The following is a 24222-nucleotide window of genomic DNA, read 5'->3' on the forward strand; positions in this document are numbered from 1 at the left end:
TGGCCACTCTTTGAAGCCCTGGGAAACATTTTGCACCCACGCCGTGCTGCAGCGAGGAGGCACCCGCATCCCGGCACCCACCTCCCTCGGCTCATCCAGGAGCTGCAGCTTGCTGCTTTGCTTTAACACCTCCTGACTTGGAGGAGAAGCAGGTACAGGAGGAAAGAATGAGCCACCACTCTCCTTCCAGCCTGAAAGGACCTCCAAGCAGTCATTCATCACCAGAGCCAGCCTTTGCTTTTACAAACCCAAAGGGCAACCCTCCCAGAGCCATCACCCAGCGTGGGAGAAGCGGACCCGCTGCTGGCCCCGAGTCCCCCCACCGCATCTTTCCCCATGACCAGCTCCCACAACCTCCTCCGTGACACCATCTGATCTGTCCCAGAGTCCCCAAGGACCCCTGCGGGCAGCAGGTGCCAGGGACGGGCAGAGCAGTCACAGAGCTCAGCTCGAGCGTGCTAACCTCTCCTAACAGGCAATCAAATCCCCGCCCCGGCAGGAGTCCCTGCATATTAATTGCACTGCGTTATCCAGCCATCTGTTCCCACAGCCAGGAAAAGAGCAGTCCCTTTGGTCTCCTTTATTAACAGGTTTCCCTGTAAATGCAAACAAACCCTCCTGCCTCGGCGCTGCGCTCCAGATCTGCTTTGAGGCACCCGGGAGGGAAGCGAGAGCTCATGGGCATTTTAGTAAATCAAGAGCAGGGAATGCAAAGGTGGTGATTTCACGCTGCCTGTGGCTAGGTGGGAGAGCCAGGGGAGGGGGGAAGAGGCCTCTGCAAAGCCAAAACTGCAGATCAGATGGTTTCTGATCTTCCTGCTCACATTAAAACCTCTCACCATTGCCCTGCAAGGGAAGGGGGAAGCTGAGCCAGGTGCAGGGGAGAGCTGCCCGTGCCCCCAGCCGTGCCCAACCCACCTCGGGGTGTATTTCCCCCCTCTCCTTTCCCTGTTCACCCATCATCTCCCTGGGCAGAGGATGCTGTGCATAAAGCAGAGCCCAGCCCGGGCTGCTTCACCACAGGGACGTTTTACACCCCTACCAGGGCTGACCCTGCCCGTAAGCAGTACCTGGTGCACCAGAGGGGCTCTGCACAGCCACACGTGGTGGGATGCCAGATCCACCCTGGTGAAACTAAGCAGGAGCTGGCTCTGTCAGCCGGCAAGGAACTCGCTACGCCTGCTGAGCAAAGCATGAAGCCTCCGAAAGGGGATCAGCCGCACAAAGCCTGCCGTCAACCGCCAGCCCCAGTAAACCGAGGCTGAGCAGCAGTGACCGGGGGGACACCAGCATCTTTGCAAGGTACCTCCAGCCCCTCTGGTTTTGCTCCTTTTCCAGAGCTGGGAAGGCAGCCAGCTTTGGCAAGGCAGAGCCTGCACCCAACTGTCTTCCTGTCGTTGTTTCCCCTGCTTCTTCTAAATATCACCAAAATGCCAGCAATCGTCCCCAGGCTGCGGGGGTACCAGCCCTACCCGAAGTCTAGCTGCTGCTGCCACCTCCCGGCTCCTGCTGCCCAGAGCCCTCCCAGGGTGAGATGGGGCTCAGGGGTGGCAGGTCTGTACCCCCACCCCAAAGCACTGGCCCTTAAACAGAACCAGCAAGAGAAAATAGTTTTCCCAGGATTGAGGGACACAGGGCTGCCAGCCTGCACGCTGCAGGCATCCCACCTGAAGTCCCCCTGGGACACCAAGGTCGATCAAGATAAAAGACCCGAGCCGTAATGTTCACCATTTGCTTTTCTCCTCATTTCCTCCTCTCCTGTACTTTACCATGTTGCCCCAGCAGCACGAGTGGCAGGTGGGATCAAGTGACCTGACATCTGGCCATCTGGAGCATCTTTATTTATTGCTGTTAATACACAGCTCCTCCGTATCTTGACATCTGGGCTCCAGCGCGGAGCTGAGCTGCCTGAGGAGGCGGTGGCAGCTCCATGCACATAAACGATGCTGCAATGGAAGATGTCAGATACTTAAAGACCATCGAGACAAAAGTCTGCTCAGTAAACAGGATGAAACTCAAGAGATCTGAGCAGGGCAGGTTTTTCGCCTCCTCTCAGACCCAGTCACAGCAGCCTGGTTACTCACCTCCACGGGAGGTAAAAACCAAAGGCTGCCGGCACCAGAGCTAGTGCCGTGACTCAGCAAGGCAGCCACACCGCAGCAGCTTACAGGACAGAGGATGAAGGTCGTGTCTCTCATTAGAGAGACAGCACCAGGAAACAACTTCCAGGGCAAAGCATCGGCTTATCTAGGTATGCCCAGCTAATTCCTACTTCTCCCAAGGAGGGGTACGCCCCGGTTCCTTTCCTCCTCTGCAGAATCTGTTCAGAGAGAAGGGGTGGGATGTCCCACACTTACCTCTGCAAACCATCTTCTGTCTTCATAGCGATTAAGTTATCCACCACAGCAGTGTTCAGCCAGGGGGACAGGACATTTGACCAAGCAGAGCACACCTACACAAGTTCATTTCTGACCCTCATCCAATGTCCTCCCGGTCTCTGCCTTTACTGCAGAAAGCCACAAGAAGGGTGTCTCATTCTCTTCCCAAAAGAAGAGCAGATTTCCAGGCACAGGGAACAGCTGCAACTCCAAGCATGAGGCATGGGATTGGCAGGGAAAAAACAAACCAAAAACCCAAACAGCGCAGAAAGGGAAGGGACATTGTTAACATTAAGGGGATTTGAAGGAGACCCTGAAGAATCTACGAGTCAGCAGGTGCTGGGAAGTAATCCTCTCCCATCTCAGCTCCACTTAGCCATGCTGTTCCCAAGTCCCTATTGGTATAAGTGAAGCTTTCTGCTTGTCCATGCAATTCCCCCAGATTTTGCTGGATTTGGACTGCTGACACAAGAAAAAGAGAATAACCCAAGCCACACTATGAACCTCAAGTTCTAAAAATCTCCAACCCTCAGCAATCCACTCTATCTGCTGTATTAAAAATAGCAGGACTAGAACAAGTGTATGTTATTTTCCTCCTGGTTGGAAGGCAAGGCTTCCCCCGCAGCCCTTAGTTCAGCAGCTTCGTGTCGTAGTTCCCCTGGACCACCTGGGCACACACACTGGGGGTGCAGACCACTAGCTCTGGCAGATGGGTACACATGATTTTTAAATAACCCATGCTGCCTATTTCTGGATACAAAATTGCTGACAGGCCTGCAAGACCCCTACATCCAGCAACCTGCCTTGGAGCAGTCTGCCACACACTTCCCCTTTATTGTTCCGAACAGAGTCCATGCTGTATTTACTAGGTCTGGCCAGTCACTCTTCCTCTCAGTGTCCTCCCGTTCTGACATCCTCCCCTGCCCCCCTCCAACTCTATCTTTAATCTTTAATTCTATTAATACCACATAATAATTACTTTGTTCCAAGCCTGCTGAGTAATGACTGCCGACGCTTCTATTTCATTAATATTCCTGTAAAGAAACCAAGCTTTAAGACACTGAATTTCTGCAGAGAGGAGTGACAAGAACTGTGCTTGCTGTCCTCTCTGCCTACATGTTCCACAGGGCAGGGAAAGAGCCAAACACTTTATTCTCAATGCACCTTCAACAATGTCACAACTGTGTGATCCGGTTCAGAATGATGAACTAATTAAAATTAAAAAAAAATTAAAAACAGTTCAGATAGCTCAGAAGAGAGTTAGAATACAAGAAGTGGGAGGAACTAAGGTGGCAGTGACCAAACAGCATCTACTACCTTTAGGTATCTTTCTTATGAGAAGCTTCTACGCCAGGTTCTCTTGCTCAAATCAACACTCCCCTCAGTTCCTCCAGAGTTGCTGGGCTTTGGTGTTTCCTTCACCTAACCAAAATAAAGTCTGTTCAACTTAAAATTCAACCTACATGGATTAGAGCAATTCAAAGCAATAGGGTAAGCAGCCCACAGAGCATGGAGGAAGAGCGAATTAATAGCTTCCTTCATTAAAGCTTACCTTCAAAGGAGTCAGCAACAGAACTTATCATCACCATTTTCTTGCAGACATTTATTTTTATATTCACAAGAGGATGAGTATAAAAGAAATTTATGTAGATACTAAATCAAGGCTTTTGTTCCTAACTAGAAGGAAGTCACTCTCAGCACTGTAATTCTTTTTCTTAGAGCTGGACTGACGTTTCAACCACTGTGCTCTTTTACTAACTCTTTTAAAATCAAATTACGTAAGAGATTAAGGCAACAAAAGGTAACAAACAGAGGTAACACCACCTCCGGAAAAAACATCTCTTGGATCACTTCATTCAGTTATCCCTTTCGCAAGCCTCTTCACCCTATCTTGATCTTATTTGATCATGCCTGGTTTCCCAGCTGCTGCACCAAACAAGTAGCCCAAGCCAAAACCCAAGCAGCAGCAGAGTTGAGAGTAATTGGTTCACCCACTTTAAGAGGCTATTTCATCCCTACTGAAACTGATAACCTTTCAGAGACCTACAGCTTCTACCTTCAAAAGACAAGCACATCAGGACAATTCCAGATGATACACTGAAAAAATGAGGCCATTTTATTGATGATTAGACTCTGCACCGGCAACAATCATTAAACTAATACAGACAGACTTCAATCAAAGCACGAGCTTTGAATCAGAAGTCGTAAAGTGACATGATGCCTTAATAAATTAAGGAAGTTGTTAATTCCTCTCCGTCATCAACTCTTCACTTGAAGTTCTTCGCAAACTCCTCTCCTTTCTTAATAGAAGCCTTCAGCTCAGACATGGCCTCAGCAACCATCTTCTCTTCAAAGGGGGAGATCTTGCCAATACCTAGGTTCTTCTCAATTCCATTTTTCTGAGGGAAAGAGGATTTAAGGATTAACCATTCATCGAATGACCCAGAGAGTAACTTAATAGCTCTGATTAAGTATTATCCAGCTGAGATGGAGAACCAGCCTGGGACCTGCCATCTCTAGTCTGCCAAGCCTGTGCTTCTTGGCAAGGCTCAAAAGCCTCTTATTATCTGTAGCAACTTCTACGGCCTTCACAAACTTCTCATTCACTGTTCACAGGTGTGAAACTTGAAGCTAGCCCATCAGCTCCTTCAAGAGGAGGCCGATACCAACTGCTCCTTCATGCCTCTTTCCATCTTCAAACCCACTGTCTGGCAAAAGAATTTCTCTCCTCTGGTGTATGCCCTTCCCTTGCTGCTGGCTTGCAATGTGAAACTGCTTCAGAGTTGCACTCATAGGTTTTTGAGATCTCATGCCTACATCCAAACCTTTCCCCCTTAATAGCCTCCTACTTCCATTCCCTCACCAGCCAGCACCTAAGACAGCACACACCATCCTTTGCATCCCAGCAGGCATGACAGGGCTGCAGCATCCTTGTTTTTCACTCCACCCACAGGGGAAGGGTGACAAAAGGAACACTGCTTTTAGAGTTCAGTAGAGGTCCTGAAAGCAATCTATTAATCCTAATCCATGCCATAGTTCCCCATGTGCCTCAATTTCTGAGGGATTTGCTCGTAGCAGATCAAGCTGAGGAGACAGGATTGCTGACCCTGGTTAATCATATGAAAGCCCTTCATAAACAGGCACTGACTTGAGGCAAGCGTGACCTCTTAAGCCAAGTCTGAATCTCTGGTTACTCGGCAACCCGCAGCCTAAGAGCAGATAAAAGCAGCAGCATCCCTGTTAAGCATGAGCATATGCCTAAGTACAATACCCAAATATTCAAGAACTCTCAAGGTACACTCAGCTGTTAACCTCAGTGATACCTAGCATTAGACTGTATTGAAATCACTGAGTAAAAACCACAAGACTAAATCAGTAGCTGCTGTTTATAAAAAAAAACCAAGCCTCATCATTTAAAGCACATACTCCGAGTAGCAGCGGTGTAGAGAAGTACGGGCTCTCCGTCTCTTCCGATCGAACAAAGGCACATTCAATAACCCCTTCCTTTCCATTCATTGCATCCACCAGAGAGAACACAAATCGAGCACCAGCATAGGCCATAGACAAGGTGGCAGATCCTGTAAAAGTTAAACCACTTTTAGAACAGATCACACTGAAATCTGGTACTTTATTTAGCATCAAAGGCTTCCATACTGGTATGTTTACAGACCTGCAGTGTCATTGACTTGAAGCGCGCAGCCAGTTGGATAAAGCAGCAGCTTTTGGTCAGCTACATGCTATTTAGTTGACCAGATTTATAGAAAGAAATAGCTTAATTTGACAGAGAAGATTCTTTTTAAAGCCATACATGGCATGGGATCAGTTAATGTTTAGTCTTACCTACATACTGAGCTGCTTCTAGTACCACAGTTCAGGCAGTTGCTGACATGGCAGAGCAGCTAGGTTTGTAATCAGCAGTTCGTAATTCTGCACCACAGTTTTAAATAAGATTAAACTGAAGAGGACTGCATCCATTCAGCTGGCCAACAAGAATTACTTGGAAGCTTTAGTCAAGAACCAACCTGCTCCTGCTTTAGCTTTGACAACTTCAGTGCCAGCTTCTTGAATTCTCCCTGTAAGCTTTTCCAGCTGATCCTGAGGGAATTCCACTTTTGGTGTGCACTAGATTGGAAAAAAGAAGTTATTATCACACAGCAGGACCCCTCCAGATTCAGCATAAGGCCACCCACACGATGCTTTTTGTACCATTACAGTTGTTACCAACAGTTCTAAAGTGGGAAAATCAGTTACCCTATCTCACAGATTGTGTGACACTGACCACTTGCAAGCGTTCACCGAGGCTGCTGGTTATGGCATGGACTGTAACAGGAACCTAGCCATGCCTAGCTTGCTCAAGGACAAGCCGCAGCTTGACAGCAAAACCCGGGCTTGCCATGGTTACTTGCTAGTCTGTGGTCCTTTGCACTAGACGGATGCTCTCCAAGCATGGAACAGGCCTAAGGAATTTCAAAAAAACTAAGTAAATATTTCGGTCACTGTGGCATTATGGAAGTCGAAAGCCTTATGAAGGATTGTCTGCCAGCAGTATTTAGGAAGTTACTGAACCTTCAGATACAGCTACGCAAATACGTTAAGCACAGCTGTGTCTGTCCTGATTGACTGTCTAATGAAAGCACCCTCTCAGCATTCAGCCCTTGCTCTTATTCCTCAAGAACATCCTTTTCTGAAGGATACTTTACTCCCCACTTAGAGCAAAGCTTTCTCCACTTTCTCACAAATTGCTCCTTGGACATATCCTAGCCATCTCCTCATGAAGCGGCAGCCTGCTTTAGAACTGCATTTCATTCTGACTTAGATGCACGAAGGGAGCCTCTCCCTGACTACCAGTCATTACTGAAGCAGGCCTCCCCACACAGCTTGAGCTACATCTCCTCATTTCAATGCTGCATGCTGAAGTGGTGTTTGTAGTTCACCACAGCAAAATCAATTTCCTTTTCCTGCTGAAGGTATTCGTATCATGAAATACCTGTCACAGAAAATAAAAACCAAAACAAACAGTGCCAAGACATCTGAACACCCACACTACACCTCAGTTCTTATCCCAAACTCCTTTAGAGGAGAAAGGCTGGAACTATTTTAGCTCATTGCCTTCCAGGATCCTGCACCTCATCTCAGAATGAAAGCAGCTACATGAGCAAGGAAGACTGTCTCTGCTGTATCTTAGCACATTACATCCCATCATAAAGGCACTTTACATCAACTCTAACATATTGATGAGTGTGATGCCACACACGGCAGTAACTATGACTTACCTGAGAGATCAGAGGGATGATTGTCTTTCCGGCATGGCCACCAATAACCGGAACACTTACTCGAGCTGGATCTAAGCCCTAAAGGAAACATGAAATTTTCCAGCTTCTGAAGCATATGGACAAGAAAAACATCTAAAAAACCCATGCTTCATTTTCTGCCCCGGGTATTTGGACCTGTCTATAACCCAGTGCTACACAGGACAGGAGTTTCAGAGGCAGCTATACTCCAGGGACAAAGCCAGATCTACAGAGTTGAACTCCAGGTTACCTCAATAATTTTAGACAGTTACAGGATATGATTAATGCAAATTCAGATAAATAGCAGCACAAATACAAACTCCACCAGAGCTATTAAGAGCAGTAACTTGCTACACCTCCTGATACTTTGCAGAATATCCTGTAACACACAGCACAGATAGTTTGACTTGCAAATACATACTACGATTCAACCCTCTCCTCTGGTTGCACCAGCAGGGTTGAAAATGCCAACAGAATTATGGCAAACATGTAGCTTGCTCACAGGGGACAGCTATGAAAAGGAAAGGTCAAAGTCTCTTGAACCACATTTTGCAAGAAACCCTATCCCCAGGCTCCTCTAGAGAATGGAAACAGGGAATCATTGCCTTTGCCTCTAGCTCCACAGAAATCTGAGCTCCTTTGGCTCTCTGCAGTGATTTTAAAAGCATTTTTGATAGATTTGATGACCGAAGTAGGCAGTATACCTCCCAGAGCACCTGTTATGACCTACCTTTAGTTCAGCCACAAAAGTATTTGCTCTGACAATGTCCAGCGTTGTAACACCAAAGATTCTGTTGGGATTATACACACCATGCTTCTTGAAGACTTCTGAAGTTATTGGGATGGTTGAATTTACCTATAAGCAAGAATAGGCAAGCATTCATTAAAACCAGTATAATAATGAAGCCAATGCATGAACTGAACAGGCCAGCAAACAACCTGAAGTATACTTCCAACCTGAAGTCAACTGTAGCCAACAACTTTAATTCCTAAATTGAAGAGCAATTCACAGTCAGGCTGGAATAAAAATCATCCATTTTAAATAACCATTAAGACAACAAATTTGTTCATTCACATTACAAAAGTGCCTCCCTTAGTGAGCTAAGAGTTCTATTCCAGCTAATACATCAGCATATATTATAACCATAGTCATACAGATGTTGAGATATTAAGCACTTTTATATCCAAGTTTCCTCTGACTTAAATATAGCCAAGAAAAACGGGTTAGTAGAACCAGGCTTTTAGTTCTTTTCTGTAAATACACTGCAGACCTTAGAGATACTGGTCAAAACTAATAGGAACTCAGATTACTCTAGTATTCTCATTCTGGACTTTTTTTTTTCCCCCTACATTTTCAAGGTCTCCAGAAAATGCTTACCGGGTTAGAAATAATGCAGATCATGGCTTCTGGACAGTGCTTTGCACAGGCAGACGTCAAAGTAGCAACAATGCTAGCATTGGTGTTGAACAGGTCATCACGGGTCATACCTAAAATGCATCCAGTACAGTATTTTAAGTTACCCGTAGGCTACTAATTAACGGACAAGCAACCCAATCAAAAAGCAATATTCTGCTCTGGACAGAGAGACATCAGCTTCTGGTTTCATATATCAAGAGAAAACTCTCCAGCTGCAGTAATGAATTGGCTCCAAAGGTAGCTCCTCTCGCTAATAAAAGATTACTGCCCTTTCAGAGAGATTAGCCCTTTTCAGGAGCAACCAGCCCAGCTGTCAGTTGTCAGAACGTATTTCAACTAGGCAGCCTGAAGTACAGTGTGACCATACTGACCCACACCAGTGTACCAGTGGTGCTCAGAGCAGCATAACTGCTCCTGAGATGAATTCTCCTCCTCCCTGAAGTCACCTCCACAGCTACAGTTTGAATGCCAACTGCTCTGTGCAAAATACTGCTAGTTGCTTAAGTGCCACCTCTCATTTCTGTTGCAGCAACTACTTTAACCACGAAAAATGAAGAATTAGGAAGAGCTAGGCATTAAAGTCTAGAATTTTGCTACATTCCCAACAGGATAGTGAAAAACAGAGTAGAAATGGAGCAGGTCAGGGACATTCTAGGAGGGATTAACAGCATTCATTCAGAGATGCTCTAAGAAGTTATCATCCTATTAATGTAAAACAGATTATTTCTATTCTGCTGAGAAATGAAACAAAGAACCAGGGTTGTTTTGTTTTTTGTTTTACTAGAGCATTGCTCTGGGCAAGAAACACTAAGGGAGATTCAGAACCACTTGCAGGGAAAGTCTTTGCACCTCACCCCTACACAGAACTCCAGAAATCAATTCTGCTCATTTTACAAGGGACAATCTAAGACAGAAGCAAAATGAGATGCCCGATACCACAAGCTCTATGTCAGTGTAGTTAACAGACTACTCACATCCCAAGCCAACACTGAGAGCACCGTAAAGCACCAGACACAGCTTTATTTGAGTAACAGTACTGCACAGATACACTTCAATGAAGCCCTGGGTCTTTTTAACAAAAAACAACATACCTGGTTTTCTAGGGACTCCCGCAGGAATAACTACAACATTACAGCCCTTCAGACATTCTGGCAACTGCTCAGGTCCCAGGAAGCCTGGAATGGAAGACATTCAGGCATTATGTTTTTGCCAGTTATTAAACATCTGACACTTTGAAGTACAAAATTATGCCCAGAGGCACCCAATTCCTTTTTTAATTTAGCCTTCAATTCAGACTTACATTGCAAAGCAAAGCAATACAATCACAGATGGATCCTATTTGATGTTCTATCGTTGTTTCAAAACTTGCAAAATGAGAGTGATGAGAACCTCACATTCATCTGTTTTGAAACACCTCAGTTCCTCCTGTTACGTGTAATTTACTCTCCAAAAACCCTAGCTTGGCACTACAGTCAGTGCCCCCAAAGAACTGCAGATAGGCATATTCAAGTAAAATGTAACTTCTTGGTGATCTGCAAATAAAATGAAGATCAGCAGGTTAAGTTGTGATTTCATCAGAACTTGACAGCTGTCCCTTCAGAAAAGAAGCACGCAGAATTCACATAGACACCCAGGGAGTGTTAAGTCTATTTGTAGTCAAACTTTTAAAATCAATGCTCAAGCTTTTTTCTGAGGCAATTTTACTGAATATTTCCTGCCAGGTATTACAAATTCCTCTTCAACAGTGCAACCACAGACCATTTTCATCTCCATACATGTCAACGTAATCAGCTAAACCTTAATTAGTGATGCACTGCTTGAGAAAAAGCTACTTAAATTGATACTAGGTTTCAGGTTCATGTGAAGATTCCCCTTCACAAGCACAGCAATGGGCATCTCCAAGTGTCAGAGACACCCAAGAGGACGCCTTCAGAACACAGACTGGTTCCAGCGGCTCGCAGTACCTTTAACATTTGCTCTTGTCTCGATGTGGCTGAGGTCAGCTGCAACACCTGGAGTGTGAGCGATATCGTAAAGGCTGAGCCTGCTCACCAGTGGGCTGTTCTTCAGGAGAAGGGAGAGAGGCTGGCCAATGCCTCCTGAGGCCCCCAGCACTGCTACCTTGGCATTGTTCTGAGGAAAAAAGACGACAAATACATTGAAGAGATGCTTTGGTAGTTACTGCAGCAGTGACCTTGGGGATTTCACCACATTTTCTTTACTTTTAGTTCTATTTCTCAATTTCTTTATCAAGCACTACGCAAAATCGATTGCCTAAGCCCACAGAAAGCGATCATCACTACAGCCTCCCAAAGATCCGTGAGGTTTATTGGTAGGATAATTAGAGGAAAATGGTTTTTTTGCAATCTGAAGTTCAAAAGGGAAGCAAGGCTGGGCAAAGTAACCAAAACGATCATCTTTCTTCAGATGGCAACATCTGCCTGAGACTAATACCTGCTACTGTGTGGACCTAGCTCTGACTTGGGGCAAAATCTGGTTTGCAGTTTTTCTAGTTTTCATTGCCAGTATCAAAAAAATATGCCTTCCCATTGGGCAAATCAATACATTTAATGGACTACAATAAACATAATAACCAATGTATATATGTGAAGAAAATGCATACACCTGAAATAAATTCAAAATAGTACCTGCAGCTGCCTCAAGATTGAGGCCTGAGAACATTAAGTGACTATCATTTCCAGCTTTGATCAAGTGTGGCTGAGAAGCAAATAAAACCAACGCTGCTTTGTTGCCCTGGTGAACCAGTTTTACCCTAACATGCTCACTGGAAGAAAGTTATTTCTCTCCAAAATGGCTGTGCTCCTGTTTGTAGAGAGAGTGTCACTAGGCAAGAGGCAAGCTACGTTAAAAGTCCAGAATAATCTTAAAATGCAACGCTCTGCCAAAGTGATGGAGAACCAGAGGCTACTGCAGGGACGCAACATGGTAATACAATTACCGCTGATAAGGACGTTCTCTATCACACTGTCTTACCAGATAAAGCCATAATAGCTCCAAGTCCCTGCACAAACAGCTTAATTATTATGCTCTGACAAGAAATAATCTACCCAGGAGCTAGATCAGCCTAACCGCAGCTCAGTTTTCTTGCTATTGCAACAAATGTAACTCAGCACGAAACTCTCCAAGGGGAAGCAAAGTCTAGCGTTAGTCACTGTTATGCCCCATATTTATGGCTGACCTGATACCATGAGATCAAAACCGCACTGCTAATAAATATAATTCCTATCAAAATAATTACACAAGCCTCTCTTGTAAAATGCACCTTTATAGCTACAATAATCATTTTGTCATATGCCACTGGGAACTATTTACGTTGGAAAATAGATGTCGGTCTCTACCTACCACGTAGCGGCAGTCCTCTCCTGGTATCAAGAGTCACGCACAACGGATTTCAGCATATTAAGGATTACTGTTAACCCCCCAACCGCCAGCTTTAATTCTTAGTTCATTTTGAAAGCAGGGGCGTATTTTCAGTAGAGGAAGGAAGCAGCGAGCAAACCGGCGTTGCCACCCGTTAGAGAAATTCACCTAGAACCGATAGATTTGGCCAGCAAGTGTGTGGAGAAAGACATCAGGCTCTCTCCCGGCCAGGAGCCGCAGGGCGATGCCCCACAGCGCGGACGCTTTACCGGGCGGAGACACCGCACCAACCCGGCACCCCCGGAACCGACCCCGACCCCCGCTCCTCACACCTCCCTCACAGCACCGACTGAGGCGGTGACCCCCACCGCCTAGAGACGCCCCCAGCCCCTCCTCACCGCACACAGGAGGGCCGAGCCCGCCGGCGGGCCCGGTTGCCCCCTCACAGAGGAGGAGGGCCTGGGCTCCCCACCCCGGCCCCGAGGGGGTGCGGGCCCTGTGCCGGCGGGGAGGCTGACGGCGTGGCGTGGCGTACCTGGGCGGTGGTGGCGAGGCCCCGGCGGAGGGCCGCGGCGGCGGCGGCGGGACGGGCGAGGCGGGACAGCATGGCGCGGCCGCTCCGGTGACTCCAACGACCTCCACGGCACGGCGCCTGCGCGGGAGCGCCCGCCCTTCTCGCGAGACTTCCGGTCGCGGGAAGGGAGGGGGGAAGAAGGAGAAAGCCTCGCGAGATCCGCACCTGACGTCACCCCTAGCGACGGCCCGGCGCGTGCCCTCCCTAGCAACCAGGCGGCGGCAGCGGGCCGCGCTCCGCCGTTGCCACGGCAACGCGGCGAGCCGGGCTGTGAGGCCTGTCGGCGACAATCGCCCTGTCGGCGGGGGATGGCGGGGATGGAGCTCTGCGAGCCCGGCCGCCTCTACAACATCCTCAACCAGCAGCGGCGGGTGTCCCGGCTGGCGGAGCCCAACTACCTGTGCCTGCTGGGTGAGCCCGCGGGCAGGAGGCCTGCTGCTGCTGCAGGTTTCCTGAGGAGAAATGGGGTTTGTGGGCTCCGGGGAAGAGCACACGTTACGTCTCGTAATTCCTGGGGCCTTGCAGTTGGGGCGTTTCTCCCATCCCATTTCAGGTCCCGTGAGCTGGTACTGCTTTTGTCACGTCCAGCTCTTCCTGCTCTGATGCGTCCCAGGGATACACACTCTTCCCGCCTGCTCCCGGAGGTTGTAGAGGGGGACAAGATTTCTTGACCATTGCACAAAAATTGCTGATTTTTTGACAAAAATTGCATCCGGCATGCTGCCAATACCCCCCAAAAGGGTGCCTGATATTGCAACATTATTAAGTGTTTCGGCGAGGGAATCGGCCCGTTTGGGAGTGGGGTTGGGGTCTCTCTGGTGCCCCTCTCCCCGTCTCTGGGGCAGCACAGGGGCGGAGGTGCTGGACGCCGGGAGGTCAGAGCAGGCCCAGTGAGTGGGGGCCTGGCTACGCCACAGGGCAGAGCAGAACAGAGCATGAGACTGGCGCCATGAACGCTGCGGTACCACACTTGGGTCAGGACTAAAGCTGCTGGCATCACTTGGTGTTACACATAGACTGACATCAGTATTGGCATTCGTTACAGCCACATCAGAAAGTCTCAGTGTCTAAAAAACCGAATCTCTTTCCCTGGTTGATGTCGGTGCCTGAATTCCCACTAACTGAATTACAAACAGGATTCTACCTTTAAAGCATCAAACAAGCCAATTGCTCTGTCTTGGTTGTTTTTTTCAGATGCTCGTACTCAGCGTGAATACGATGAAAGCCATATTATTACAGCACGCAGGATTGAACAGGTGAGGGGCTTACCGTTTGTGTAAACCATCCTTGGATTTAGCAATTAGCAGTAAGCCAAAATCGGCTTTAAACCCGCGGGAATTGTCCCAGTCTCTCCCCTGCCTGTTTCAGCCATGTTCCATTTCTGCCACTGGGGGGATGTATTCTGTCACAAAGCAAAGGTGGCTTCAGTAGCCCAAAGGGTTGGCACATAGGAGCTGTATATCAGGAAAAATATTGCACAAGAATTAACATATCTGGCCTTGTCTCACAAAGGACTGTGCTGGCATCTTTACCACTGCAGCTGATGAAGCAATCCGGTGTAGTTTGCGTCATTTCTGAATTCTAACTGGGTCTTTCAGCGTCAAGTGCAGACATAGCCCCAAACCTATCCCATAGCTATAGAGTAGTAACTTGCAAGATGTAGCATTGATGCCACAAGAAAAGAGTGGAGCTGTGCTCCTGATAGAATTCCTCTGTGATTTTGGTAGAGTCCTACAGGGGAGTACCTGGTACCGGATTCAGAGGAGCTGGGGTGTGTCAGATACTGTGTGGTGTATGACTGTGAGACCAGCTCTTTGGATTGCTGTGACTATGAGGAAGAGGAGAAAGAAAAAGGTACGTGTGACCCATGTCAGTCAAGACCTCACTGTCAGATAGGTATTCTTCCCATTTCTCATTTAATTTTATGAGCTTATTGGAAGAGAAATGATTTGAAAAATGAACATCTGTGCTATGCATGTGGTTTTTCACTCTGTTGCTTATGTTCTTAGGCTTCAGAAATCCAGGTTTTATTTCAAAGCGTCCTGGCAGACCTGGTTTCCTATCTGTGGACTGATCCCTCTGAAGTTCCTTGTCGCATAGGAGGAATTTTTTTTTCCACATTTCACTGAGATTGGGCTTGTCCAATGATTGTCTTTTAGGGAGCAGTGCTTCTTTACACACTGAAAACACTGACTCAAGTTCCGTATGTTCACAGAGTGAGTACTTCCTTCTTTGAGGGTTATAAAAGGCTTTCACATTATCATATTCTAAAAGACTTAGCTTTAATGGGGGTGGTGATTTGATGGAGTTCACCGAGAAGTGTGAAGAGCTGGAAACTTTTCCATGTAATTGTTCAGTCTTCCCTGAACCATGGAAATGTTAACTTTCACGCATCCTTTGGCAAGGAGTTCTGCTGTGTGCAGAACCACTTCAGTATGTTTCTTTGGCTCCTATTATTTATAAAGGCTACTGTAGTTTCAGCAAAGATTTACATCATTTGTTTAAGAAAAATATCGGCGTGTAAGGGGAATGAATAAAGCAAGCATGCTCATAAACACTCGGTGATGAGACAGTAGCAAGGGAAGGTGTGAAGAATCAGAAGTGGGTTTCTATTGTGCTGATCTATTTATAAAGCAGACATAGCTAGAGGCAGGCGGGATGGATCCCTTGGGAGAAGGGGGGAGCAGCCATCTCACATAATATACTTCACTGAGGGGAGTGTTCAAAACACTTGTGAAGAATTTATTCACGATACCTCCTTCTTTCCCCCTTTGCCTAAAGCAGACTAAAGAAAAGGGGCTCCATAAAACTGAGATTATTAGATTTAAATTAGTAATACTTCCCTATTAGGGAAATTATTACAAGCATTTCCCAAAGAATTCTGGGGAGGGAAAAAAATCTTGATCTAGACTTACAAAAGAAACCAGGAGAGGAATAATAGATCAGGACAAGAGGTGAAAACCAACATGCTATGTTACTGACCTGCAGCAACAGTAAAATTTTGAATAAGTCTAGCTTTTAACAAGGCTCTCTACAGACCATTAGGTGAAATGAAAAGGAATTTTCTGTCTGTGTCAGTGGGACAGATGTAACCCCCAGTGCTGATGGAGGCACTCTGAACCTGCCCTGGCAAACAGCTTTTTGATCTCATTAGATGCTGAGGAAGGAACTGCCGTCCAGTATGCCAGAAGCTTAGAGCAGTTCACCTGCCATCCTGTCCTTGTCCTGAGGGGAGGATACAAGCATTTTTCAGCTTGCTATCATTTTCTGAGGACTCAGAAGATATTGTGGATGCCTCAGGTGAGATGAGACTAATTTGCAAGTAGAAGACATTAGCATTCATATTCAGCTGATGATGGCTAATGAATTCAAATTAAATGGTGTTGTAAACCTGCTATCAGAATAATTTCAAACAAAGGAATTAAATGTAATTTGAGTTACTGTGCTTGCCCTGAGTCTCACCACTAGTTCTTTTACAGCCACACTTTGCCTTTTTTTCCTCTTGTGTGAAAGAAAGCTCATAAAAACAACCTGGGAAGGTTTCTCTGATAACCCTGAAACTGGCCCACTGGAGAGTACAGATAACTAAACAAACAGTAGCAAATGATGAAAGGAAGCAGGTTCTTCTCTCACACGTGGTTATCTGGGATGGTACACAGTAAATGTTTTCAGACAGAAGTACAATTCCTATCAAGCACTGTGTTCCATGTCTGTAAAGCTTTTCATCAGGAAGGATCACAAAGCAAGTGCTGGTGCATTGTTTCAGCAGGCCCAGAAGGAAAACAGCCATCCACGGGAACACTAGTATCCTAATTGTTTGGTTTCATCTACAAACATTGATCTATTTAGCTTATGAGAAACAATTACCCTTTTTTCACATCTAGGACAGGACCTGAGGCAGTGCAGATTTAGAGGGCGCTGGACAGCAGAGAGCATCTCATCGCAACATGTCTTTTGTTTCCATTGTTCCTATTCACTTCTGGTTCACGTGAAACAGCCCATGACACAGTGCTAACCTGTGGGATGCCACAGCACAGGAGAGAAAATCAGTTCACTTTGTGCTTCTTTGTGAAGGGTAGCAAACTGCTCAACTTCCCCATCAGATTCAGTTGGACACAGAGTACCTCCTTGGCTCTCAGTTTAAGCTGTTGTTCTCTGTTGCTTTAAATTGTTATGCTATAGCATTAGCCAAGTATCAGTTAGGGATGTAGAGGCACTATCGGCTATTTGTGTATTTTTATTCTCAGCCTTCACACTGCAGACACTGGAAGCAGTGACTTGTGTTGTGCCACTGCATGGCACCTGCAGCTCTGCAGGTGGCAGATGATTTCATTTAGCGTTGCAAACAGTAACCAGGGAGAACATCAGATGAATCTGTTATGCTGCAATCCCTCCAGACAATGTAAAGAATATATGCTGCCTCCTGTTTAGTTAGGATTTGTTTCAAGTAATGCTACAATGACAGCAATGCTGTCAATTATTCTCAGTAAATCTAGCAAAGACTTCAATACACAGAAAGTCCAAGTGATTGAATTTCTTTACACTCTTCATTACACTAGAATGTGTCATGGGCTGTTGACTAAGTGTGTGTTCAGTTCTTCACATGACTTCTGTTTAAGAACTTACCAAGCTAGTAGGAGCAAATACACTCTAAACTGAGCCTATGGTTTCTGTCCAGCAGGAACTAGAGAACTTCCAGCCATACCCTGTAGAAATACTGCCTGCAAAGTTATATATGGGCAATTTCAAGCAGGCCTGTGACCAACAAATTCAGAAAGATCTGAAGATCAAAGCACAAGTCAACATCTCTGAACAGCCTGCAACAATGTAAGTTAAATAGTTCAAGGTTTACCCTCACCAATGTCTGTGCCTGTGAAAAAAGTGAGGTGGCACAGCACCAGAGCCCATTCACAGAGGAGTCAGTGCCTGTGAACTTCCAAGGAAACCTCTGTTGTTCACTGCAGATTCAAGTGCTGTTTCATGCTCATTTTTCCAATCTCTATTCCAGAGTTAGCACAGCAGCAATGCAGTCCTGTAGCCTTTGACCATGACATGGGTGGATTGGGTAAGAGGAGGACTGGAAGGCCATTGCCATTTTGAGTCTATTGCATACCACCATCCTTTGGGAAGAATGTGTATCTCTGAATAGCTTTCAGAGCAAAATCTTACAAACGCATCAGTGGAAAAGCTAAATTGTTGGTCTTCCTTCCTTACCTACATCTGTCCCCGATCATTCAGCAGAGTATGTAGGCCATCCTGGTAATGCCATTTCACGGAGTGAAAAATCCAGTGGCATTTCTCAGTGTGGTGACCAAAACAAAGTTTAGTAACAAACCCAGTTACCTACCCCAGGACATGTATACCAGCAGACATTTCTCATGCCTTTGGCTCCAGAGGAAAACATCAAAGGTCTCTGTGCCGTGGGTAATCTTCCCATACCCTCTGCATGATGTGCCTTAACATTTCAGAAATTCCTCACCAATTTTTTGCTCCATTAGTTCTCTGAGTTGAGTTTTCTGAGCTTGTGGAAGGAGGAGGATGCTGTCACAGAAAACCACATGAAGGCAGTTGGGGGCTATGTCCACAAAACTGCCAATATGCACACTGTGAAGGCACTCTTGCTTTCAGTTAATCCGTTTTCATTTAGCTCACAGATAAAGGAAGCTGTAGGTTAAGTTAAGACATCAGTGCTGATACCATGTGGAACAGAAAATCAGTAATTAAAACTGGTTCTGTATTACAAGCATCTCGGTGTCTTACCATAACAAATCCCTTATCATAATGTTAATGATGATGATGATGAAAACTCAACACATGTAACAGCAAACAAAATTATCAGCTTGCCTCCAACAAACACATTTTTTCAAAGCTGCTTCTCTGGTCCATGTCATGCTCTGTGCTCTTTTCCCAGGTTTGCAGAAGGCGGCAAATACCTCCATATATCTGTTCCAGATTCACTCGAAGCAGATCTTTTTTCTTCCTTTGCCACCATTTGTCATTTCATAGGTGAGTTGTTCCTGATCTGGAATTCCTGAGACCTTGCTCACTCTAGGATATTAGATGGGAGTGACTGCAATTCACTCGAACTGGAAGCTCAGACAGGAGGGTCATAATCTTTCAAGATCAGTATACTCCCAAGCAAGCCCACACCCTAATGGATACCAGAGCTGCCTTACTAACCAGCCTGATGGACAGGGAGATTTTACAGGGCATCTGACTCTGATGTTCCTACTCACTTTAAAGAACACCTTACTCTGATAACAGTGAGCTTCCCACCTGATCTGGAAATGCTTTGCTGCAGGATGTCTACCGGGGCTTCATAGGATTGTCTCCTATTCCTTCATTCTTAAATACAATCCTTTGACCCTTAGCAGCCCAAATCTTCATCCACCAGAGCTTTATTTGAACATCAGTGTGACACACATTAGAGAACTTACCACAAGACGCTGCTAATCTTTGTGATTTCCAGTGCAGACCCACCATAGGGCCTAGGAAGATTTTCAGGTTGGACGGCATAAGCCCGCATTCAGCTAATTACATCAGAGAGGGCAATAAAAAAACATAGTCTCCAGCTCAGTGTCTGCAGCAGCACAGCAGACAGCTCCCAGAGCTCCATCCTGTGATGGTGTGCAACCGTGTCGTTATCTTTTATCACAGTTATGAAATAACACCTGCCACAGACCAAGGCCCTGCTGAGTTGAGTGTTGTACAGACCCAGAAGCAAAAGACCACCCTGTCCCCATAGACCTTTAATCCAAGTACAAAATAAGAAATGACAACTGGATGCAAACAAAGAAACAAGGAAACAATATTTGAGGATATAATTTTGGAGTCCTGAACTGAATGTCGTGATCTGCATGCATTAAACCCCAAGTATCAAAATACACTTACTTGCCTTTCATTTCTCCCCAGGTTTTTTCCCAGTAGTATTTCAGAAGAAAATTTCTTTCCCACATCAGTTTGTGGAAGTTTCCAAAAAGCCTATTAAGAGTTTAGTAGCCGTAGCTCCTGTGGAAGTGTATACTGTTTACTTGATAGCCTGTTTACTTGACAATCTAGAGTAGATTACTTAAACTGGAACGGTTATGGGTGAGCAGTAGACTAAAGCTCTCCCCATACTCTGAGAGGAGTGTGAGTGTCCTCATGCCAGGTGTATGCTGGAGTGAGGCCATTGCTGCTCAGGTCTTAGAACAGAAATAGTATCTCATGGTAGAAATAAGTCAGAAAACTCTGTTTTAGAGCTTGAAGAAAAAAACACAAAACGCCACAACCTCTTGACAGCAGTAAAAGAAGAGGCTTTGCCCTATGAATTCTAGAGTTCAGTTGCTGATATTCCAAAAACATGTCATGCTGCCTGCTCTGGAGAGTGAGGAAAAGAATTCAAAAGGCTATTAATAAAATAGGCAACCTTTTAGGCATAGGTAGCAGAGTTGATGTGGTTAGGAGTGACTGACAGCATCCCTGGGCTTGGCTTTTATAGAAAATGAGTTTTCTGATCTTAGCAATTTTCACTGCAAAGTATTCATCATAAAAACATCATAAAACCAGTGCCCTAGCTGGCATGTACATGCTTCCTGCTGGTGATCACCATAGAAGGGTAAGGGACTGGAAGTCAGTCCCTCCAGTTTGATTGCTGATTCCTGCAGCTTCAGTGGAGAACAGTTAGGTTTGCGTTGATCACAAATTTCAATATCTTTGAACATTTCTGGGAAGAGTTTGAGTAGCTGATGTGATGCTGACCACAGCTGATTGATTGGTCATGGTAGGCCACTTTTCTTCAGCTATCTGATGTAAAGGCAACACTGATCTGTAATGAAGCATTGACTGGCCATTGTCATTTGTTCTGGTCTTCAAAGCCACGTTTTAACTCTGGATTTTTAAGAAAAGCAAATGCTACAGAAACAGGAGCTGGCAGTGCCCATCTGCTGCTGTCAGGGTTCATGAGGGGTCCTGTCACTCAGGCTGCTAGCCTGTCGGCTGTCACTGAATTAAAGCTCAACTGTACAACTGGAAGTTTGATTTCCCAGATCACTAATTTGTGATTGGCATTTCTTTACTCAGATGCTCAGCTGGATCATGGAGCAGTACTGGTGTTCTCCAGCCTGGGGATAAGCCGGAGCAGCACAGCAGCCATGGCCTATCTTATGCATTCCTGCCAGTTTTCCCTGAAGGTACATCACTGTCATATTTCCCACAGATACTGGCTCGGTCTGCAGTTTATTTCTGTTTCTGAAGCCTCATTACTGTAGTAATGAGATAGCTATTATCTGTGCTTTGATGCAGACTATCCACCTGATAATGTAACAGATTCTGTTAGATCAGATTGCAGCCTCTTTATACTGTTAAGGAGGTGGCTTAGGTGTGATTTTGGATCTGTGAGTCCTTACCCTGGCACCTGTCATATTCTTGTATTTCCCTCCTTAACTATGGGGCTATAAAAATAAAGCTGTGGTTACAGACCTTAGCATTTCTGCTCTCCTGGATCCGAGAAAGAAAGTACCTGGAAGCTACTGGAGTTAATCCCATGTCTTAATACCATGGGGTTACAGGGCAATTAGAACCCAGTGCTTGCAGGGCTCTGATTTACCACTTACTTCAGCATCAGCACTGACTTCTTCCAAAATCCTATTTTATTTCTCCAGAAGCAATCCCCTTCCCACAGGTACTACTGTAGAGAAATCTGGAATGGGATAATAGTAGCCCAGGAGGCATGTACAGGTTAGATGGCCAGTACATGCTGTTCCATAGCTCTGAATAACGTAAGAAAAATAATGAATGATGGCTGAGAATGACCCGGCTGTGCAAGAGCCTCCCCTGGTGCCAGGCCCTTTTTCCCTTTGCATACAACGCATGGGCATCGTGCTGCCATAGGCACCATCCCATGGTGGTGCCTGCTTAGCACAGAGCAGGCTAGTTCCCATGGGAACTGAAAGTCATCTCCTTAAAAAGGTTGTCCTATTTTGGAAAGTGTTTCCTCCTTTGGGAGCTTGAAAGGATTGATCCAAGCTTCACTGAAGCTGGGCCTGTATCTAATAATTTAATTGATTTTGTGAAAACATTTGCAACATAAGAGGAAATCTCTTACCATCGCTGTGTGCCAATGGGTAATTTCAGGTTGAGCCTGCCAACAGGGCTGCAGACACTATTTAGTCTCTGCTACTAATGCTGGGTGTGATTGTTCCTGCACGCTGATAACCATTCGCTTGCATGCTAAATTACTGAAGGTGCTTGCAATGGCAGTGCAAAAGTCAAAAGCTGAACCTTGCAGTTTCTCTCAGTTGGTATCAACAGGCTTGTTTCAGGATTTTACTAAGTGCCAAAATAGAAGAAGGAAAGGTTGACACAGCAGCAGCATGCTGCGGCTCGCCTGGGCAGTGCTTGCCCACAGTTGACTGGGCGAAGCTTTCCTGGGGGATTACCCTGGCAGACAAGTTTGTTTCTTGCAGACAAAAGCAGTGCAACAGACTCCTGTGTGATCCTTCAGCCAGTCTAGGCAAAGATCTTCGAAAGCTTCCAGAGATGAAGATATTGCAAAAGAAAGGCAGACTTGGGATGTGCGGCCCCTTATTCTGTCAGTAATGGATATGTGAGTAGGTCTATTGAGTTCAGGGGAACTAGAGACATCCACACTGTGGGCCCAGAGGAGTAAATATTGGAAGATCAGCCTCGGAGCCTGCAGAATGATTGAGATTAGAAAAACAAACCAATGGAGCACTATATTCTAACCTTTGGTCTCATTACGCTTAAGCAATCCTCCAGGTGCTGGGGGCAGTCTCTTTTAAAAGCGGGAAGATGAGCACTACTGGGTAAACCCAAGGATGCAGCTGCAGTAAAGCCAAGTAATGCTGGCGGATCTACCCTCTGTATAGCAGAGTTCCTAGCTGATTACTTGGCACTAACAAATAATGAAGATGACTGTGATTAATGCAGTGGGATAACTGGAGTGTCATAGCTGCTTTGCCATATCAGGTCACACCGATCCAGAAACATGATAACCTTTGTTGCTTCCCTGTGAATAGCTGATACTTCACTGCTTTGCTTATCATCCATGGAAGAAAGAGCATTTTAGGGTAAAAATCCAGGGCTGCATTGCTCCATCGGTGTAAAATAATGCAAGATACCTGCCAGGTAGTGAGAGCAGCCTGAGTTGTCCTCGTATCCAGGAGAGCAGAGCATGAAGGTGACAGTCTTCTCAGAAGTTCACATCTGGATCCAGACTGTCCCTACTTTGGTAGCCAAAGTCTTATCTGCAGGTTCTTGCTGTCCAACACAGGGAGTAAATACAAAGCTGTGTCATCCACAGGTGTAGCTGCTTCGTGTACCTACCCGAGATTCGCATTCAGTTCAAATTCCTAACACTTCTTTTCTTTCCTTCTGTTCACAGAGAGCTTGGGACTACGTTCTGAAATGCAAAACGAACATGAGACCACACCGGGGTTTTGTGAAACAGCTCTCAGACTGGGAGACCCAAATCTACGGGGCCACAATCACAGACATCTCTGAACCAAACTACTGACAGGTAGCAAAGAGAACACCCAGCAAGGAAAGGCGCTTCCCTGTCCATACCACCGTGTCGGTAGAAAGTTCCTTGAACTGTTTGGAAAACGATCTTAATGTAATGGAAAGGCTTTTGTCTTTAGCTCTGCATTATTTTGGGTCAAGACCACACCTCCCACGTGCCACCTTCTAATACAGCAACCAAAGCTCTTGGCACGGCTGGTAATTTTGAAGCATCAATCCTGTTACGTGGAACCTAAACTCAGTACTGTCCTCTCTCTTACCGCACCGTGAATTCTTCACGTTGGCATCACAAAATAAAACATTACAGAAAACGCTCCTGGGCTTTCCTTGCGCTCTGTGCTAAGGATTTACGGGTTTTTTTCAATTTAGATCATCCCCCGCTCCGTTTGTAATTCAAATACGTGCACTCAGGGACGGAGCCAGCCGGCCTGTACCGTTCTGTAGGTAAATTTACACCCAGAACCGCCCGAGCTGACAGCGGACCGGCCCCCCGAGCTTCGAAGCGCCCTAAGCGCCCGGGAAAGGTCTCTGATTTTTTTTTTTTCTCCCTCCTTAATCCAGGCCGCTACTTACAAGAAAAACCCAGGCTAGGGCTGGCCCCGCCCCCCGGCCCGCGGCCCCGCCCCTTTCCCCGCCCCGCGGCGGGGCGTGCCCGGAAGC

At 46.1% G+C, this 24222-nt stretch overlaps 2 protein-coding genes across 2 annotated transcripts; one reads left to right on the top strand and one right to left on the bottom strand.

The window, feature by feature from the left end:
- Positions 1 to 4471: 4471 nt before the first annotated feature.
- On the bottom strand, positions 4472 to 13103 carry MDH2 (malate dehydrogenase 2, NAD (mitochondrial)). The gene is made up of 9 exons (XM_010573541.1): positions 13003 to 13103; positions 11051 to 11219; positions 10178 to 10261; positions 9048 to 9157; positions 8400 to 8525; positions 7652 to 7729; positions 6401 to 6500; positions 5805 to 5956; positions 4472 to 4777 (listed from the first exon to the last, which is right to left on the bottom strand). The coding sequence occupies exons 1-9, from the start codon at positions 13072 to 13074 to the stop codon at positions 4646 to 4648; spliced, it is 1023 nt and encodes a 340-aa protein (XP_010571843.1). The 5' UTR covers positions 13075 to 13103; the 3' UTR covers positions 4472 to 4645.
- Positions 13104 to 13349: 246 nt separating this feature from the next.
- STYXL1 (serine/threonine/tyrosine interacting-like 1) lies at positions 13350 to 23685 on the top strand. Its single transcript, XM_010573542.1, has 9 exons — positions 13350 to 13452; positions 14236 to 14297; positions 14769 to 14895; positions 15201 to 15257; positions 16196 to 16341; positions 17723 to 17868; positions 18953 to 19047; positions 21103 to 21212; positions 23426 to 23685. Exons 1-9 carry the CDS (start codon positions 13350 to 13352, stop codon positions 23555 to 23557), a joined length of 978 nt encoding a protein of 325 aa, XP_010571844.1. The 3' UTR covers positions 23558 to 23685.
- Positions 23686 to 24222: the final 537 nt, after the last annotated feature.

This window comes from Haliaeetus leucocephalus, unplaced genomic scaffold (genome assembly GCF_000737465.1).
Source record: "Haliaeetus leucocephalus isolate CR32 unplaced genomic scaffold, Haliaeetus_leucocephalus-4.0 Scaffold395, whole genome shotgun sequence".
NCBI classification, from domain to species: Eukaryota; Metazoa; Chordata; class Aves; order Accipitriformes; family Accipitridae; genus Haliaeetus; species Haliaeetus leucocephalus.

Bases quoted from the DNA above. Each gene is read 5' to 3' on its own strand.
- MDH2 (XM_010573541.1), bottom strand. From the start codon at position 13,074: ATGCTGTCCCGCCTCGCCCGTCCCGCCGCCGCCGCCGCGGCCCTCCGC. The intron at 7,730-8,399 runs GTAGGTCATAAC...TGTTTCCTTTAG, and splicing joins CTTTTGTGGCTGAACTAAAG to GGCTTAGATCCAGCTCGAGT. The intron at 6,501-7,651 runs GTAAGTCATAGT...TTTCCAATCTAG, and splicing joins TCATCCCTCTGATCTCTCAG to TGCACACCAAAAGTGGAATT.
- STYXL1 (XM_010573542.1), top strand. From the start codon at position 13,350: ATGGCGGGGATGGAGCTCTGCGAGCCCGGCCGCCTCTACAACATCCTC. The intron at 14,298-14,768 runs GTGAGGGGCTTA...TGATTTTGGTAG, and splicing joins CAGCACGCAGGATTGAACAG to AGTCCTACAGGGGAGTACCT. The intron at 21,213-23,425 runs GTACATCACTGT...TTCTGTTCACAG, and splicing joins CCTGCCAGTTTTCCCTGAAG to AGAGCTTGGGACTACGTTCT.